Source organism: Pholcus phalangioides, unplaced genomic scaffold (assembly GCF_987345545.1).
Source record: "Pholcus phalangioides strain wild (caught in Gottingen) unplaced genomic scaffold, Ppha-v1.0 ptg000005l_1, whole genome shotgun sequence".
Taxonomy (NCBI): Eukaryota; Metazoa; Arthropoda; class Arachnida; order Araneae; family Pholcidae; genus Pholcus; species Pholcus phalangioides.
Window position 1 is genome coordinate 7,485,198 of NW_028301598.1, and position 17,580 is coordinate 7,502,777.

A 17,580-nucleotide genomic window follows, 5' to 3' on the forward strand; every position below is an offset into this window, starting at 1 on the left:
TCACATCATCTGCGAATTTGCTAGTAATTCCATCGATACCCTGATCGAGTTTATCGATAAAAAGTGAAAAAAGTATGGGGCCAAGGACACTTCCCTGAGGAACTCCACTTGTGACGTCTGTCCAACCAGAGAATTCCCCGTTCACCATAACTCGTTGCGACCTATCTCTTAACCACGATTCTATCCAATTCAGCAAGTTGCCCCCTATTCCAATCTCGTGTAAACGCTTCAAGAGTTTGCCATGTTGGACCCGATCGAATGCCTTCTGGAAATCAAGGTAAACAACGTCGACATTTTTGCTCTTACCCAAAGCCTTAGTCACGTAATCATAGAAGCAAAGGAGGTTAGTTACACATGACTTCCCCTTCCTGAACCCATGCTGATTATCCGACAATACATTATTCTCGTCTATCCACTTCACAAACTGCCTTTTGATGATAATTTCCAAAATTTTCGAGAGGGAGCTCGTCAAACTCACTGGACGATAATTAGACACCACTTCTCTACTACCCTTCTTAAATATCGGAACAACGTTAGCCAGTTTCCAATCTCTCGGGACGATACCCTCAGCAACACTACTCCTGTATATCTGTGCGACTAGCCCCAACAATTCATTAGCACCTTCCCTGAGAACCCTGGGATAGATATCATCTGGTCCTGGTGCTTTGCTTGCACATACATTTCTTAGAAGATTTAGGACCTCCACGTCTTCCACTTGAATATCGTTGAGCGTTTTATTACCCCATGCAACACCCGTATATCGAATATCATTATCTCCATTAAAAACCGACGCGAAAAAGTCATTGAAAGCACTACACATGCCTACATTGCTCTCTACTTTTGAGCCTCCTATCGAGAGGGGGCCAACTGTCCCCTTACATCCATTATTGACGTATCGAAAAAATGATTTTGGGTCAGAGCCAATGTTATCTGCCAACCTAGATTCAACTTGCTTTTTACTATCCCTTATCGCTTTCTTCAACAGTCTTCTTTTATCAGTAAACAATGATAGGTCACCTCGTCCACTTTTATACTCTCTGAATGCTCTTTTCTTTTCAAGATAAAGGTTCCGCACGCTATCCGTGAACCATAGAGGGTGTGATGTACAAACACGCTTTTTTCGAACAAAGGGTATGACGTCGTGCAAAACAGAGGACAGCTTCGTACTAAATTCTTCCCATTGACTTACCACCCCTACTGATTCCAACCGGTCTTTGAAAACTTCCGCTAACCTTCTTCGCAAAACATCAAAGTTAGTTCTCCGAAAACTAACCCCTCCCTGAATGATCGCTTTACAATGCCTCTTCTTTCTTTGTCGGGGAAGAACTGGCCCTTGAGAGCTGCGTCTTGTAAATTGTTCTTTTCTTTCAGTTCCCGTTTTTCTTCCATAACTCTTATACGTACAGTATACATTAAAAAAAAAAAAAAATTGCGGTTAAAAAAAAAAAAGATAGAGCAGATACTGTACTTAGTTCAAGAGATTTGTTGATGCGCATGTAAATTCATATGTAGGATGAAGCACACAACTATTTGGAGGCCCCCCGCTCTGCCGAGGCCCCAGGCGCGCGCCTCATGCGCCTGTGCGGTAATCCGCCACTGCCAATAACTATCGAAAGGTTTTCCGTTTTTGTGCGCACCGAATAAGATGCCATTAAGAATATCTCATATTTTCATAAAGGGTGGTTGATGACGTAGGCATGATCCAAACCTCCCCCCTCCCCCTTGTCACCAAAAGTCAGTAAATCGGAAACCCCCATCGATGCTGACGCAATACTTGAATGACCCCTAACGGGATTCGACTGTATTAAAAAAAAAACCAGAAAGGAAGGGGAAGAAAAAGCACGACAAGAAAGTGAAGCCAGATTTTCCTAGGAGCAGGTTTCTACAGCGTGAAAACGCTGATTCGTGAAAAAAACCTGAATTTCAAGTTTTTAACCAATCAGCGTTTTCACGCTGCACACGGCGCAAAAATTCTACTCCTAGAAAAACCCGGCTTAAAACGAAGATCGGCGAAACGCGCGGCATGAGACGCATTTGACTCTTTTTCAGAAGCAGTCTGCTAATAGGAGAGTAGTCGTTCCGCTTTTCCCATTGGTGAGTATACTGTGCGGCGAGCTGGGCGATTGACCTTTCACGCGGCGCAGAAAAGCCTGCTCCTAGGAAAAACCATTGAAAAGAAATATAAAGCCGGATTTTCCTAGGAGTAGGACTTTTGCGCTGCGCGCGGTGTAGAAACCTGCTCCTAGGAAAACCTGGCTAAAGGGATCCTCCTCTAAAGAAAAGCAGTTCACTTTTCTTGCCGAATTATTTAGTATTAGTAATACTAACCTAGGACATGTTGAGTTTGTAAAGCCTATAATAATTAATTTTTAAAAATTAATTATGGATTCCCGACTTAGACCAATTCCTGATTTTGACCGACATACATGCATTCTCACATTACACATACTCTCTTGTCTTTTTTCCTTGACATGGTTCCCCAAGGGACCCGCTTTGAGGGCGGCTGATGTCTGTAAACAAATAGGTCCCGCCATAAATCTTCACTTCACTTGACTTCTCTAAGGGAAAAACCTCGCTGTAGTTCGTGTTTTGTTTCCTAGATAGCAGCAGCAGGAGTGTAAGTATTTTGGGCTACTTTTTTTTGAGGATGATTTCTGAGGATCTGTGGCAACTCTGGCTGAAATTCAAGTCAGGCGTTATAAAGTCAAATCGATCAGCATTTTCGTTGAGACACACGTTTTTTGTAAGTGAGTGCGTTTCGTGTCGGATCAAAGACTTAAAAGTACGTTATTATTACATGTTTTTACATCATTATTAGAGATAATTAAAGATTAATAGTGTTTTGAATACTTGTATGTACAGTGTGTCGCAAATCGAAGTAATGACGGTGGTTCTTTTAAATCAATGTGAACACGTGGCGGTACATTAGGCATAGGTCCATTAGGGCATTAAATCGTTATATGTATTTCGATAGAGTGCACATTATTAAGTTTAAAGTTAAAATTAATTTGTAAAATCTCTTTCTCGATGAATGTTAGAAGATTTTGTTGAAAAATCTGATTGTAGGGCCCGAACTAGGGGAGCGGCAAATTTTATATGAAATAAAACCTTCGTTATGAATTAAATCGATTATATAATCGAGATGGCGCCAAATTTACGTTTGTTTCCTCCCGAAAATGAAACCAAAACTACAATGATCTCTATTAATATAGGGTGTTGCCCCCACCTCAGCTAGAGCAAACACATAAGATCCCACGTTACACCCAAGGCAGGAACCAGAGTTGGGGAGGGTGGCAGTTATAGGTGGGAATTTTGTTGTGGCGGCGAAAATCCCAGTTATGGCTCTCGGTACACATAGCCAGTAGCGTATTTACAAGAGAGCTTAGAAGGCCTTAGTTCAGGTTGGCAAAACAATAAATTCTCTGGGAGTGAGGGACCAAGTCTGTGAGTGACCTAGAGCAGTGTTTCCTCAACCGCCGAGCAGTGAATGATTCACTGTTTTATTTTGCCCCATTTGTTGCTTATTAGCCACGTGTATGATGGCCTTCCACCCACTAGAAAGGAATTAACGGGGCTGCAACCTTCCAGAGTTTGAGAACCATTTATATGTGTAATAATGTGGGAACAGATGCAGTATGGTCCGCCACGACTTTGGCGACTTTTTTCTCGCGATAAGTCGCCAAGACCGTCATAATGCTTCTCTGGGTTGCTGTATTTTTTAACACTTTTCCGGTTTCGTTGGGTGATACTAGATGGCGCTAGCTTCAACAAACAGGATTTTTCTTTTGTTCACCGCGTTTTTTCAAAAATTCTAAGCAGCCGTTGTTCCATTTCCAGCGCGTGTCTCTCTCTCTCTCTCTCTCTCTCATTATTATTCCTCCCTTCTGTAGCTCTAGTTATTTGGATTATCTACTGCTCAGGTTGTATCATACCATTTTATTATTTCGTTGTATTTATTAGTTATTCATCCATTGCCATGCCTTCTGTTTTATCGGTTTATTATTTAAAATGAACCTACAGAATTTTTCATGCCCGGATCCGTTTATTTAAAAAAAAGGGTCCGGGTTTTAGTTTTAATGCATAGAATATTTATTTATTTATTCAACATGCCCGGATCCGTTTATTTAAAAAAAAGGGTCCGGGTTTTAGTTTTAATGCATGGAATATTTATGCCCGGAATTCCTTATGCCCCGATCTTTTTATTATTAAAAAAATGGGCCAGGTGTAATTTTTTTTTAACTGATATTTTTTTATATTTTTATGCTTGGTGGTTTCTATTATGTTTTGCACGCTTTTTTTTCGGCGTCCGTAGTGTCTGACGGCCTTGGCGACTCTTCGTCGGGCCATCAGACATGTGTGGCGCCAAATAATCGCCAAGTGGCGGACCATACGACAGCTGTTCCATAATGTGAATTATCAAAAGAAAAGCCTAGAAAGGAAGGACGAGGTCAATGAGCAGCTGAATGAGTGATCTGGAGTGTGTGAGCATGGGAGTGGCAGCTAAGATTTGAGACTTAGAGAGCAGTGGATCTGGTTCGTGAGTGAAAAAGAGTGGGCTGGAGCATGTGTAAGTCTAGAGTATGTGGGAACAGCTATAGTATAGTCCCTGTTGGGAAGAAAAATATCTGAAAACATATAGCAAATTTCTAAAGGTGATGTTGCATGACTGGAAAGGAAATGGCCAAAGAAATTTGATTGTACTATGACTTTTCCGAAATGGATATTGGGAGTCAGAAGAAGGATAACCAGCGGGGGGGGGGGGGAAGAGAACGTTAGCGGAGGAAAATAGTATAGGAACAATAATAGACGGCAAGGAAGCTGTCAAAGAAATGGTCGGAGAAATTATGCTGTGGCTGTTCCTAAATGTATAACCTGATAAAACAAATCCGTAATGACATTTCAACACAAACAATTTAACGTGCTGGGAAAACGGCATATATGATACATATTTAAAAGTGCTCTCAAATTCTCTAACAGAATTAAAATTATCATTCTTAGTTACATGGTCAACTTAAATACTTGTTGCTTAATGTAGAGAGACATCTAAAAGGCTTTATTATCGAATTACTTTACTCATGTAAATGGGTCTTGGTCTTTTATTATTCTCAAATTGCACAACAAGAAACATCTTATTTCTCTGGGGTTTTTGGTTATGAGCATTGTTTCGTTAATCATTCATTCATTAACATCTTTGGAATAGTATTTGATGGGTTTTCCGTTTTTGTCTGATTTATGTCATTTGATTTCTTTGGCAGCATGCGTTACGTAGCCGCTTACCTGTTGGCTTCCCTTGGGGGAAACAAGAGTCCATCTAAGAACGATTTGGAGAAGATCTTGGGGAGCGTTGGCATTGAAGTAGATGATGAGAGAGCGAAGAAAGTTATATCTGAGCTGAATGGCAAAGATATCAATGAAGTTATCGAGGCAGGTCAGTATTGTTCTTTTTAAGTGTATCGTGCATGTTATTTGTGGATAAACTGTCTGAGGTACCCAAGTAAAAGAATTTTGTACATTATTTAAAACATTTTTTTCAGTGGCATAAATTATGATTATATTGTGTGGGATTTTTTGCATGCAGTGTGATATCGTATCTGAAATCGGTTCGTAATATTCATTTGGGTTGAAAACATTACATGTATTCCTGCTGCCTATTGTCATTGAAACAAAATATATTTTTTGGGGGAATGCGAAAAATACTGTCAATATGTGGGTCTATTTGGTTTTTCTTGCTGTGGCATGTCAAGTTTGAAAAAAAATATTATTGCAGGAAAATCCAAGTTAGCATCTATGCCTGCTGGAGGTGGAGTGGCAGTTAGTGCCGGTGGAGGTGCTGCTGCAGGTGGTGGAGAAGCACCCAAAGGTAACTATGAAAACTTTCTATTCCTAATATACTTTATAGTTGTAGCTCATTCCTTTCCCCCACACACACACATACTAGTGTTCTGGTACTGGATAAAATTTAATTTCTTTGAACATCTTTCCCATTTGTGAACTCATTTTTTATTGAGTGTCTGCACTCGTAAGTAATTGAGGTTTATTCCCAATATATAGTTTATTCTATGTCACCAAGTTTTTGACTGTCAAAACAGTGCCGCCGCCGACATTTCCCCTTGGCGCGTTTTCAAACATCAGTTGTTCCTATCGTCCTACTGGTAACTTTAGCAAATCTAGCCTGTCTGTGAAGAATAGTTGCCAGCTGGCAACTATACATACAGCAGGGCTGTGCAAATCCCAGGTTGATGTGGTGACTAGAAAAAATTGGAATTGTGCCTAATATTTTTTATGCACGAGAAATTAATTGTTATTGGTAAGTCTTGAACAAGCAAAAAAATACACAATTTTAGGTCTATCTTGTTGGGGGGTTGTATGGCTCCTATCAAATTTTTCTGTCTTGAGATTCACAATGTGATACTCGAGATTCTTTGCTTGGGATTCATGATATGACAGAAAACTTTGTTTATTCTGTTGTAGGAAGTAAGTAGAACTTTTTATTAATGCATCAATATCTTTGTACGTGATATTGTTTATTCATTCTCTCACAGAAGGTAGATTAGAAAAAAAAGGTTTGGGAGTAATTTTTCCAACTTCTCCCAGAGAATGTAATGGATCAAAAGTTATTTTTGATTTATAGGATATAGGCAATATTCCCTATCCCAGTCATATTAAAAGCTGTTATTGCAAATCAGGAAGCAGGTCAAACCTGCTGTGAATCTTGATGGCATCATGGGTGATAGCTTTCCAAATGAGCTGACTGTGAATCTTGCAAACATGTACCACAGTATAATATGGATTTATCTGGTGCAGGAACTGACATAGGTTTTAAAATAAGAAAAGTCTGAATTTTTTAACGAATCAATTTTCTGATATTTTCCAGCCAGTTCCTGTGTTCAACCGAGCCCCTTATTGGGTTTCTCCATTCTGAAATCCTGGAAGTTTTTTATTGTGTTATGATTATGTTGTCTATCTTTGTCATTTTACTTTTTCTAATTTTTGAGTGGGTGTGCTCTGGGATTGTCTTATCCATAAGGTGCTAATGCTTCCGATTTACCAGGAAGCCTTTCAATTTTTTAAGCCTTATTTACTTTTGGTGGAAACCAGATTTTTTTTTCAAATTTTGATATCTGTTTGGAAAAAATCCCTTACTGAGTCTTCTTGCAATGTCAGGATGACCACATTTTCTCCAGAAGTGGTATATGGTAAATTAGGATTTAAGGTTTGGGAAATCTGGGAATTGTCGCCAAATATGGTGTTATAAGTTGTGAATTATTTTGTTAAAATTTCCGAAAAATCAGTCATAATTTTTTTCAATAAAATGGCAAAATAATTGCAATCCTTAATTTCATGAAGGGTAAAAAATTCAAGTAGACTTCATTGAAAAAACTTATCATTTTTTATTTTAAAATATCAAGACAGTGAAGAATAAGGAAATGTCCCAGGATAAAGGGGCATATGGTCACACTATCCAATACTATAAAAACCAATTACCCCTTTTATTTGTATGACATTTTTCTTCTGTGCGAAACATTTCATCATGTGTTAAACCAGATTTTTCAAGTCTGGAAATGTCATCTATTCGCAATTGGTTTTCTTCCATTTATTACTTATTTGTTGTGTGTACAACCAAATGGTCCACCCACATAAAGAAATAGACCGGGTTATTAAACTGCCTTAAGGAGTGGATCTTAATTGTTTGTGATTATGGCATATGTTAATAATAATTTTCATCTAATGTTAGAAATGAAAAGTTTGGAATTTTTTGTTCAATGTTGAATTGTTGTTTTGCAGAAGAGGCAAAGAAAGAAGCGAAGAAGGAAGAGAGCGAAGAGTCTGAGGACGATATGGGATTCGGTTTATTCGATTAAGAATAAAACTATTTTTTTTTACGTCTTGAAATGGTGTTTTTCTTTACTTTTGCTTCATTGCATTTTTAAAAGTCCACATTATTATTAAGTGGGCATGATTTCCAAAGCATATTCCAAAATCTCTGCAGTGTACATTGCAGAATTTAAAAAAAAAAAAAAAAAAGGTGTTGAGAAAACTTGTGATTTTTACTGCACACGGAACATTTCCAGTTGAGGGATGTTAATGCAAAACATTCTGCTTCAGGGTTATGATCTGCATCGTACTTGTGTTGTGGAAGAAAAACTTTCAATATGTTATGTCTTCGATCAAACTAATTGATCATAATGACAACTCTATAATAAAAACACCGGATATGCTTTTCTTTTTTTTTTCACTGTAGACCGTTAAATAGTCAATATGTACTCATGAGTGTTGCTTTCTTCTGTTATGGATGCGGTGCAATGAATGTTTTAGATTAAGAAAATATCTCGTCTATTGCAGCTTGTGAAAAATCTGCAACAGTTGTAGTTGCTTTTCTATCTATGGGGGGGGGGGGGGATTAACCCCTCTTGTTATTCAATGGGATGTCCCCTCTCCTGTAAAGTTGGTACGATTGAATGATTTATCACTTTCACACAATATTTAAGCATTGGTTGTTGGATGAAAATTTGTATAGTGCTTGTTACACTAAACTCTGATTAGAATCAGTGAAATATGGGTTACTTATATCGATCTATAGTTCGATTAGATTGTTAAATTGAGGTTGGATTTTATATAATCTCGTATTAAAAAATATTGAATGGGAGTTTATTTTAGGTGTGATTGTGTAAAATTTTGAAAATTGGAAAGGGATTCATATCAAGGTATTTTTAGGGGGTGTTTAAAAAAATTTGCTGAATCAGAATTTATTATATTGGGTCTAAGGCTGACAAGTATGGGCTAAATAACTTACCCTGCAACGGGACTAATTGATAGTTTACCAGTATGAACTGGCATGTGATGAATTTTTAGGTCTGTCTACACTTTGTTTGCTCTAGTGGTGAACATTTTCAAGAATTACGTAACAGCAGGCAAAAGGCAATTACTTATGGCATCGCAGTGCCTCGTCAGCATTGGTCTGGATTCCCCATTGGCTGGAGTTGTCCCTAAAGGGCTCTGGATAATGCTTGGGTTTCACTCATTTTTAGTATGTTTATCAACTATGCTTTGGTATGTATAATTGCTGGTAAATTTACCAGCAATGCTTGGGCTGGAATATATAATCACTGATAGGAGTGATAACTTACCCAAAGTTGTCAGCAATTATGTACGAAAAATAACTGGATTGATCATATTTACCGCAACATTTCTGAATGTGGTTTATAAAACTAAGTTGCATACATTCTTTGCCGTTGTATTTATGGTTGAGGTCCTGCAAAACCCATTTTTCATTGAATTGCAGAATGCTTCAGAGTATATGAAATATTTGAAACCAAATACCATATCTATAGTTTATTGACAAAAATAACTGCATCAGCACGACATACAAATGACACGATTTGCACACAAACAGCAGTTATATCTGTAATACTGTATATACAGGGTGATTTAAAATTCAACGTACAAACTTAGGGGAGGTAGAAAATAATCACATAAGAATGTATGACCGGAAAGCCCAATCTTACCAGCTGGGGGATAAATGAAGATGCAGAAATGACAAGCCAATGAATAATGAGTGGAAAAACTGTGGGTGCGATACTTTACATCTTCTGAGGGATGCTGAAAGCCATGGTGTATGACTGCTAACAGCAACATCGCAAATGCTCGTGAAATGCCAGGCACTTTTGTGAAAGGGTTTGACAATTAATGTGCAACTGTGGATATATGTGTATATATATATGTGTATGTGTATGGTTAGAACTTTGAGCACTTGCCAAACTTAACATGTAAACGTACTGTCCTTGTGTAAAGTATCGCTAAATAATGAGTTTTTCCCACTCATTATTTATTGGCTTCATTTATCCTCCAGCTGATGAGGTTGGGGTTTCCGGCCATACATTCCTATGTGATTCTGTTTTGTTTTTCCTACCTCCCCTAAAAGTTTGTACATTGAGTTTTGAATCACCCTCTATATAATACACTTAATTACATTTGACGAAGAAAATAATACACAGACATTAAAGCCAAATCCAAGGTGGCCAAAATATGTTTCCTTTGAAATTTGTGATGTTAATGAAGAGAAAAGGAGATGATTGTGACACTATGAACTGTTCTTGGTCCGCGTTAGTGGGTGTGCATAGTGATATGATTAGGCACAGCCTGTACAGGGCCTTATTCATTAGTAGGGCTCAGATCTTTATGACCTAGAAATTTTCCCATTATTTCATCTCTTCCTTATCTTTTCATAAAATTATTAGTATTATATTATAGTTTTCATAAAAGCAATGGGTTTTTCTCACACTACTCGAATTCGTGACTAAAAGTTTTTAAATTATACATTAAATTTTTTGAATGTACTTATCACAATTAAGAAATGGACATGATTAAAATACATTCAGAAAATGAAATGTACAAATTCACAAATGATATTTAGCATATTTTTTGCAAACACCAAAATCAGCCATTCGAAGCCGGAAACCACAGTCCTTGCAAACAGCAAAACCACATATTAATCACACAGATCTTGCACACGATTCACTTACAGCTCTATCCTCATGCTCAACCTTGGATATCCAATGCTTAATGATTAATTTTAAGCCATTATCGAGAAAACTGACTCTTCAGAGATGCCATTTTGATCTTAACACTCTGGCCATCAGACAAAAAAAACCGTATGCAAGTAGTGGGTTCATTTTGACCCCATGGAAATTTCGATCAAAAATATAGAGGGTGGGGAAAAAAAATTATGAATTTTTGTCAAACATGTTTACAACTTGATATGCACTGAAAATAGGATGGTCAAGATTCATTTCTTTCTCAAATGGTAAGATGAGCAATGTGTGAGGGGTCAAGATGACCCCACAATGCCAGTTGAAAAATAAATATAAAAAATACATCAATTTATCATTTTAATTAAAAATTCTTCACCAGATTCAAATTAAAATCTCGCCTAATTTATACACAATAACCATTCTTTAGTTCGTTGTAGAATTATACTAAATTTTATGAAATGTTTTCATGTGTTTATTTTTTGAAAATTTGATAAAAATTACCAGATGCTGCAATATTTGAAAAAGGTTTTAAAGCCGACATCTCTCTAATTTCTGCAATCTTGTTGATTGTCTCTCAAGTTTGATTTCAATGTTGCTGCGCATCAAATCGGTTTTGTGTGCTGGAATTTTTTACATATTTAACAAAATACAATAGAGCATAAATTATCCAAATACGATCGACCGAAAGCAAATCAGTCGGCAAATTCAAATTTGAATGCCACATAGAAGTCTTGTTAATGCTTTGCCCCTCCTGGAATAAGCTCCTCCCACCAGATGAGTCTAGCACTGCATATAAAAAGCCATCGAAAAGACAATTTGTGTCATAATTGCCTGGACTGATGAAAGAATTTTTAAAATTTGATGCTAGAATGTGATGTCGATGGCCCTGGGGCTATCAAGTATTGACAGACAATGAAATCATTACCAGTCTCATCGACAACGAGGAAGAGCCTAGCAACAACAACCGTGCTGAAAAAGTACCATACAGTGCGGAATCGTTTCACTGCCTTGAAGGACAATAACAAGAATGTGATGTCTTAAAACTCCTATGGCACTAATACAATTTTTTCTGTGAATTATCGGTTATCTGAACACCCTCAGTCCCCAATTGTTTTGGATAGTCGATGCTCTACTGTACAGTCATACCACCGGTCCCTTTAAATCGAGCACGACTCTGGTATACCATTATTGGGAAATTGACTGCAATAGATGTGAGTTGAGCCGAAAGTGTGAGAGTATGTTCCTTTCTTAACTCGTAACCGTCTTCATGCATATCTAGTATTGTGTGTGAAGTTAGTGCTGCTATCTGTGTTTCGAATTGCGAGTGAAGTGTAATGCTTGAATACTTGTACAGTTGTAAGCAGGGCCATAACTAGGGGGGACCAGCAAGGGTATCAAATTTGCCTTTTGTTTGTTCAAAATTACAAGGAAGGATGCCAAAATAGGTACCTACTCGCAACAATGCCAATAATTTTTGTTTTTGGTTGCGAGACTTTACAATGTGGAGATTGACTCACACATGCCTAAATCTGGAAAATGACCGAAAACCAACTTCATCCAACCACCGCTGCGCTACTGGTGGGATTTGAACCAGGTCTTCGTAAAACAAATCCCTTACGATGACCACACAGCGGCTACAATTAGCGCTAAAAATATTCTGTAACATATTCTTAATGCTTCACTTCAGGCAGTGCCAGAACTGAAGAACAGGACAAAAGACTTAAGGGTGCGGAAATTTCATGGAGGGAAAAATATTTTATTTTACTTAATGCCAAAAACCTTGTTATAGAGTCTTAAAAGTGATGCTGGGCAGTAGCAAAACCAAGTCTGCCCAGCCTGACAAAAATCCTTGTGTTTAGGCATGATGAAAATGTGTTGGAAGCGAAGATTTCATTTGTCCAAATGAATGATCTTCCAATCGAAAACAAAAGACAAGAATTCACTGTAATAACATACATCTCTGAAGAAATGCCAACAGATTAAAATTTTTGGTGATAACAAAATGACCAAAATATATGACAATTCCTAAAATATGACGTCATTAGAAATTGACATGCCATAAAAATCTGAGCCCTATTCGCCAGTATTTTCAAAGTGGATGAATTACTTGCGAAATGTTCAAAAGGAGCTTCGGGGTCCACAACTGTCCCCTTATATATATGCAAACACTAGTTAAAAAATATATTATTACTTTTCAAACAAAAATATGTCAATTTCTTAAAGATGGAATAGTACTTTTTTGATATAACCATCCACTTGACATAACTTTTTGTCTCGGCAACCACTTCTAGGACCAATTGGCGCTTTTTTTGTCTCGACGAAATTTGTACTGCCAGTTTGGGAGATATTGATCTATATGCTCGTGCTAGTTTGGGAGATATAGGCCTGTCAGATGTGTTCCGCTCATGGCAACTCACTGTCGGCAGCGATTAGCCTTGAGTAGAGAACATGCAATGTGGACATCATCACAGTGGGCTTGTGTGATGTTTTGCGACGAGTCCAGGTTTAGCTTGCAGTCTGATTCACGTCAGACTTTCATATGGAGAACGCCAGGTACCCATTACCACCAAGACGACATCATTGAATGACACTGTTACGGTGGTGCAGCATTGCTCGTTTGGGTTGGAATTATACCGGGTTCCAGAACAGATCTGCATGTTCAAACCGGAACCATGAAAGCCCAAATTTATCAGGACATCATTCTGGAACAACATGTACGTTTGTTTAGGGGTGCCATGGGCGCAGAATTTGTGTTTATGGATGACCGCCCGTCCTCACCGAGCAAATATCATAAACGAATGCCTTGAATCTGAGGATATAACCCGTATGGAATGGCCAGCATTCTCACCTGACTTGAATCCGATAGAGCATGTGTGGGACATGCTTGGCCGACGAGTTGCAGCCCGTCGACCACCTCCTACATGTGTACCGGAACTTCGGAGAGCATTGCTTGCTGAGTGGAGTGATCTTCCCCAAGATCAGATCGATAATTTGATACTCAGCATGCCTAGGCGTTGTACGGACTGTATTTCATCGCATGGGAGACATACAATGTATTAACCATCATACCAACCATGTAATAGTAAGTTTTTGTAAAGGAGATATTTTTTACAATTGCTCCAGGGAGCAAAAATCGTAGTTTTTATGAATGGTATCATACATACACCATCGTTTTTGTTCTTTATCTTTTGTTTAATAAATGGGCTTTATGAATAAGTAACGTTTGTTTTGTTTCTGAACCTTTAATTTGCCGGAGCTGGCATTATCCTTAATTTATGGACATGAGTGTATATCGTAAATATCGTGCTAAAAAACCTAAATATTGTTAACAAGCCAAGTATTGTGGGGAAGGCGTGCAGAAAGAATCAAGCATTAATGTACCAATGTGGTGTTGAAAATATGTAGATGGTGAAAATGAAAAAGCACTGATGGAATATCTACAAGTTCCATTAGAGCTGTGGTCTCCAGCATAAAACCTGTAGCAAAGAATTTATGATAAAATAAAGCTAAGATAATAGATCTATCTGGTCAGCCATAGACATACGCAGGATTTTCTCAAAGGAGGGGAGTTCCGTTTTTTCTCCTGAAAAGTGACCACAATTTTTTGGCTGGGAGTGGTTAGAACCCCAAACTCTCCCCCCCCCCCCATTTGCGTACATTAATGTGGTCAGCCAAACTTGTGATCTTGTCAAATTAAAAGGAAATAGATTTGTAAGAGACAACTCAGATAAAGACCACTATTTGCCAAAAGTCTCCCAGATTTGTAAAAAATTCTTACGAAGGTATTTTAACAGCTGGTTGATCTTGTTGTTTTTGAGAAAGAGAATTTCGTATGGATAGCGGAGAATGACGTCATCGTTTGATAAGTCTATATCTGGTGGAGGTCAATAATTGTGATCTTGGACTGAGTTAGGTCAGACCGTCCCATTCAAAGCACACAAGCTCTAAGGAAAGATTAAGATATTTGTAGTCTCACCCTGCAAGTGAGAGGACGTGGGTTCAATTCCTCACAAGGGCAGTTGAATTTTCTCTTTCCCAAAAATTCATCTTTGCATCAGCCAGCTGTTAAAAAACCTTCGTATGGATAGCGGAGAGTGACATCATCCTTCGACAAAAAATTCTTGTATCTTCTGCATTTCAACTGTGATTATAGACAGTCCTTACTTTTGGGGGGGGGGGGAAGAATTTACTCAGAAAAAAGGCTTGCTTTAGTTGTTAAATTGTCACAATTGCATCAAATCCTGAAAAATATTTCATTTTCGCGGGGACAGAAAATTTACCAAATATCCAGCGCCAATTTCGACATCCAAAATTTGCATGATGATTTGTATCAGCTTTGACAATATGTGGCGATTTGTTTGCCCAATGAGTTTTTTTATTGGCGAGATTTGATTTGAAAGTAATAATGACAGGTAGTTTAACCTGCTGGTTGGCACTGATCGGTAATGGCTCATTTTTACAGAGAGGTAAAATCCCTACAATTTTACTTTTATTAATGAAAAGTATCTATAGTGTTTGTCCCTTTATACAATGTATAAATCCCCTTTATACCCCTGTATTTGTTTTCATATGGAATTGGGATTTGTGTGAATTTTTTTGTGTTCCCGAATTCTCCAAAGTTGGCGGCTGTGTATTCTGCCAAGCCATCATTTGAAGTAAATTCTTTGCATAAATAAAAAGATGCTTACACGACTTGTGTCAAAATGAGAAGATTCTGTCTAAGTTTTTGCCATCATCCAATAGAATTACTTCAAAGCATCTATATCTGCAGCAGATATCATCAGTGGAGATGAGGGCAGAGTCAATGTGATCTCGAACCAACATTGTGCTGAGAATATGATTTCACTGGGGATTCCTGACGCATATGTGGGCAGAACGAAACCATTTTTGACAAAAATGGCAGAAAAAAATTTAACAACGCTACCGCATTAAATTTTGTGTGAAGCTCGATAATTCCCAATTGGAAACAATCCACAAGATTCAACAGGCCTCCAGAGGTGAAACAATGGGCACCACACAAATAAAGGAGTGGTATAAAAAAACGATCACGCTAACAATCTTCCCATGTGACCACAGAAAGATGGCCTCTGACTTTGTACAACGTTCATCATGAAAATAGAGGGTTCATTCTTCAATGGGGGAAAAATAAACATCCCCTCCGAGGTTGCTGCTGGGGGTTCTCTCCCCCTCCATTTATCACTACTGAAGAATAAATCCTCTCTTTTCGTGATAAAGGTCACACAAAATCAGAGGCCATCTTTCTGTGGTCACACTACAATACAACCGTTTCAAAGATAGCTGCACACCAGTGGAGAGTGAAGCATGTTCTGGTAGGCCCTCAACATCCAGAAATGAGATCGTTATTGACTAAGTGAGGACTCTGGTGGTGCAGGATCGTCGAATCATGATCAGAGAACTGATAGACAAGGTGAGCATCAGAATTGGATCCGTTCATTCTATTCTGACTGACAATTTGGACCTTAGGAGAATCTTGTTTGTGTCAAAGCTGCTAACGATCGAGCAGAAGTAACTCCGTCTAAAGATTGCACAGGATAAGCTAAATTGCATACCATACAGCACATCCATCACCGAGTAGTACTACTAAGAAGGTTCTGCGTCACAATTGGCAGCTCCATCACGATTAATGCAGTAGCATTGTTCAAGTTTTTCTGCTATTTTGTGATGAACCACAAAAATGCGATGGTGCTTGCATTTACTCTACCAGACTGTGACTGGCAGCTTCTTCAAGAAAGAAAAAAATTCAAGAATGCGTACTAGCATCACTTACATATGTGCACCATGCTTCCCTAGCGTGAAAAATTATGGTTGGATACTTTTCGAACAAATCTCGTATACACATTTCGTTCAATCTCTAGGTTAATTTCAGTTGGAACAATGAGGCTGATCCATATAAACCCCACATTAAGCTTCAAAATCCTCACACACCTCCCACAAAATTCTAAAATACTTTGTACCTTTCTATGCACTATTTCTGTCAATGCTAAGTGCCCCCCCCCCCAAAAATCGTTCCACGAAATTCTGCAATAAAAAATACAGTTATATCATCTACGTGCTCATAGGTCACACACATTAATGACTATACAGTAGTATTGCACTATGATTCCCACGTCTCTTTACACAAAATATCACAAATGTTGACACTTTCTTTACAGCAATGTTCGTTAAAATAAAAAACGACACAGATAAAACTGTCTCAATTTGATGTTGGAAAGTTTGAGATCATGACAATTCAAATCCAGTGTTGCTTCTGATGGCATAACGCAGCTTTTCTCTGAGGGTACTTTTCTTTTGGTAGTTCGGTAATTTCAAGAGATTAAAGCAAGTGGATGATGTAGGTAGGCGATTGACAGGATCTTTCTTGCGAATAGTGAAGAAACCTCTGAGGACACTGCCCACTGTATCACCGGTATCCTGTTATAAAGTGTGGAAAATATATCACTCTCTCAAAAACATTTTGAAACATTAATTTAAAAAAAAATTTCAGTTTCATGAAACAAAGTGACACTTTTAAAGCCTCGTCCAGACAATGTTGAAAAGTGTTGCTGCAATGCTTCAGCGATGTTTTTCAGTAAAATGGGAAACATTTGCTCCCAAGAACAAGGTTCAACTATGAAGATTTTTGACAGCTGGCTGATGCAAAGATGAATTTAGGAAATAGAGAAAATTCAACTGCCCTTGAAGGCAATCAAAAGATTGAGATATTCATTGCCTTTGTAGTCTAGTGCGCTCACCCAGCAAGTGAAAGAATGTGGGTTCAATTCCCTGCAAAGGGCAGATGAATTTTCTCTTTCCTAAATCCATCTTTGCATCAGCCAGCTGTTAAACACCTTGATATGGATAGCAGAGATTGACACATGATTCGACTAGTCTGGACGTATTTAAAAACACAGTTCCATCAACTACACAGGAACAATTGAATTGAACAAAAAGAAATTTTAGAAGAGAATTTTTTTGAAGTTCTCAATGCTTAAAATAGGCCTCTAAAAAAACCAGAAAATGCCCTCTAAAGTTCATGAATAAACATCTC

The 17,580-nt window shown here is 38.0% G+C and overlaps 2 protein-coding genes across 3 annotated transcripts in view; one reads left to right on the forward strand and one right to left on the reverse strand.

Moving 5' to 3' along the window:
• Positions 1-2,653: 2,653 nt before the first annotated feature.
• On the forward strand, positions 2,654-7,883 carry RpLP2 (ribosomal protein LP2). Its single transcript, XM_089232259.1, has 4 exons — positions 2,654-2,782; positions 5,256-5,428; positions 5,768-5,860; positions 7,786-7,883. Exons 2-4 carry the CDS (start codon positions 5,257-5,259, stop codon positions 7,860-7,862), a joined length of 342 nt encoding a protein of 113 aa, XP_089088385.1. The 5' UTR covers positions 2,654-2,782; position 5,256; the 3' UTR covers positions 7,863-7,883.
• An 8,690-nt stretch (positions 7,884-16,573) lies between these two features.
• Positions 16,574-17,580, reverse strand: part of LOC149085823 (ubiquitin-protein ligase E3B) — a 103,923-nt gene continuing 102,916 nt past the window's right edge. Inside the window, exon 29 of one of the 2 annotated variants that reach the window (XM_089232260.1) lies at positions 16,574-16,964. In XM_089232260.1, the coding sequence (XP_089088386.1) occupies positions 16,773-16,964 (192 nt within the window). In that variant the 3' untranslated portion in view covers positions 16,574-16,772. The remainder of the gene's footprint in view (positions 16,965-17,580) is intronic. The other variant, XM_089232261.1, reaches the window with a different exon arrangement.

Bases quoted from the DNA above. Each gene is read 5' to 3' on its own strand.
- RpLP2 (XM_089232259.1), top strand. From the start codon at position 5,257: ATGCGTTACGTAGCCGCTTACCTGTTGGCTTCCCTTGGGGGAAACAAG. The intron at 5,429-5,767 runs GTCAGTATTGTT...ATATTATTGCAG, and splicing joins CAATGAAGTTATCGAGGCAG to GAAAATCCAAGTTAGCATCT. The intron at 5,861-7,785 runs GTAACTATGAAA...GTTGTTTTGCAG, and splicing joins TGGTGGAGAAGCACCCAAAG to AAGAGGCAAAGAAAGAAGCG.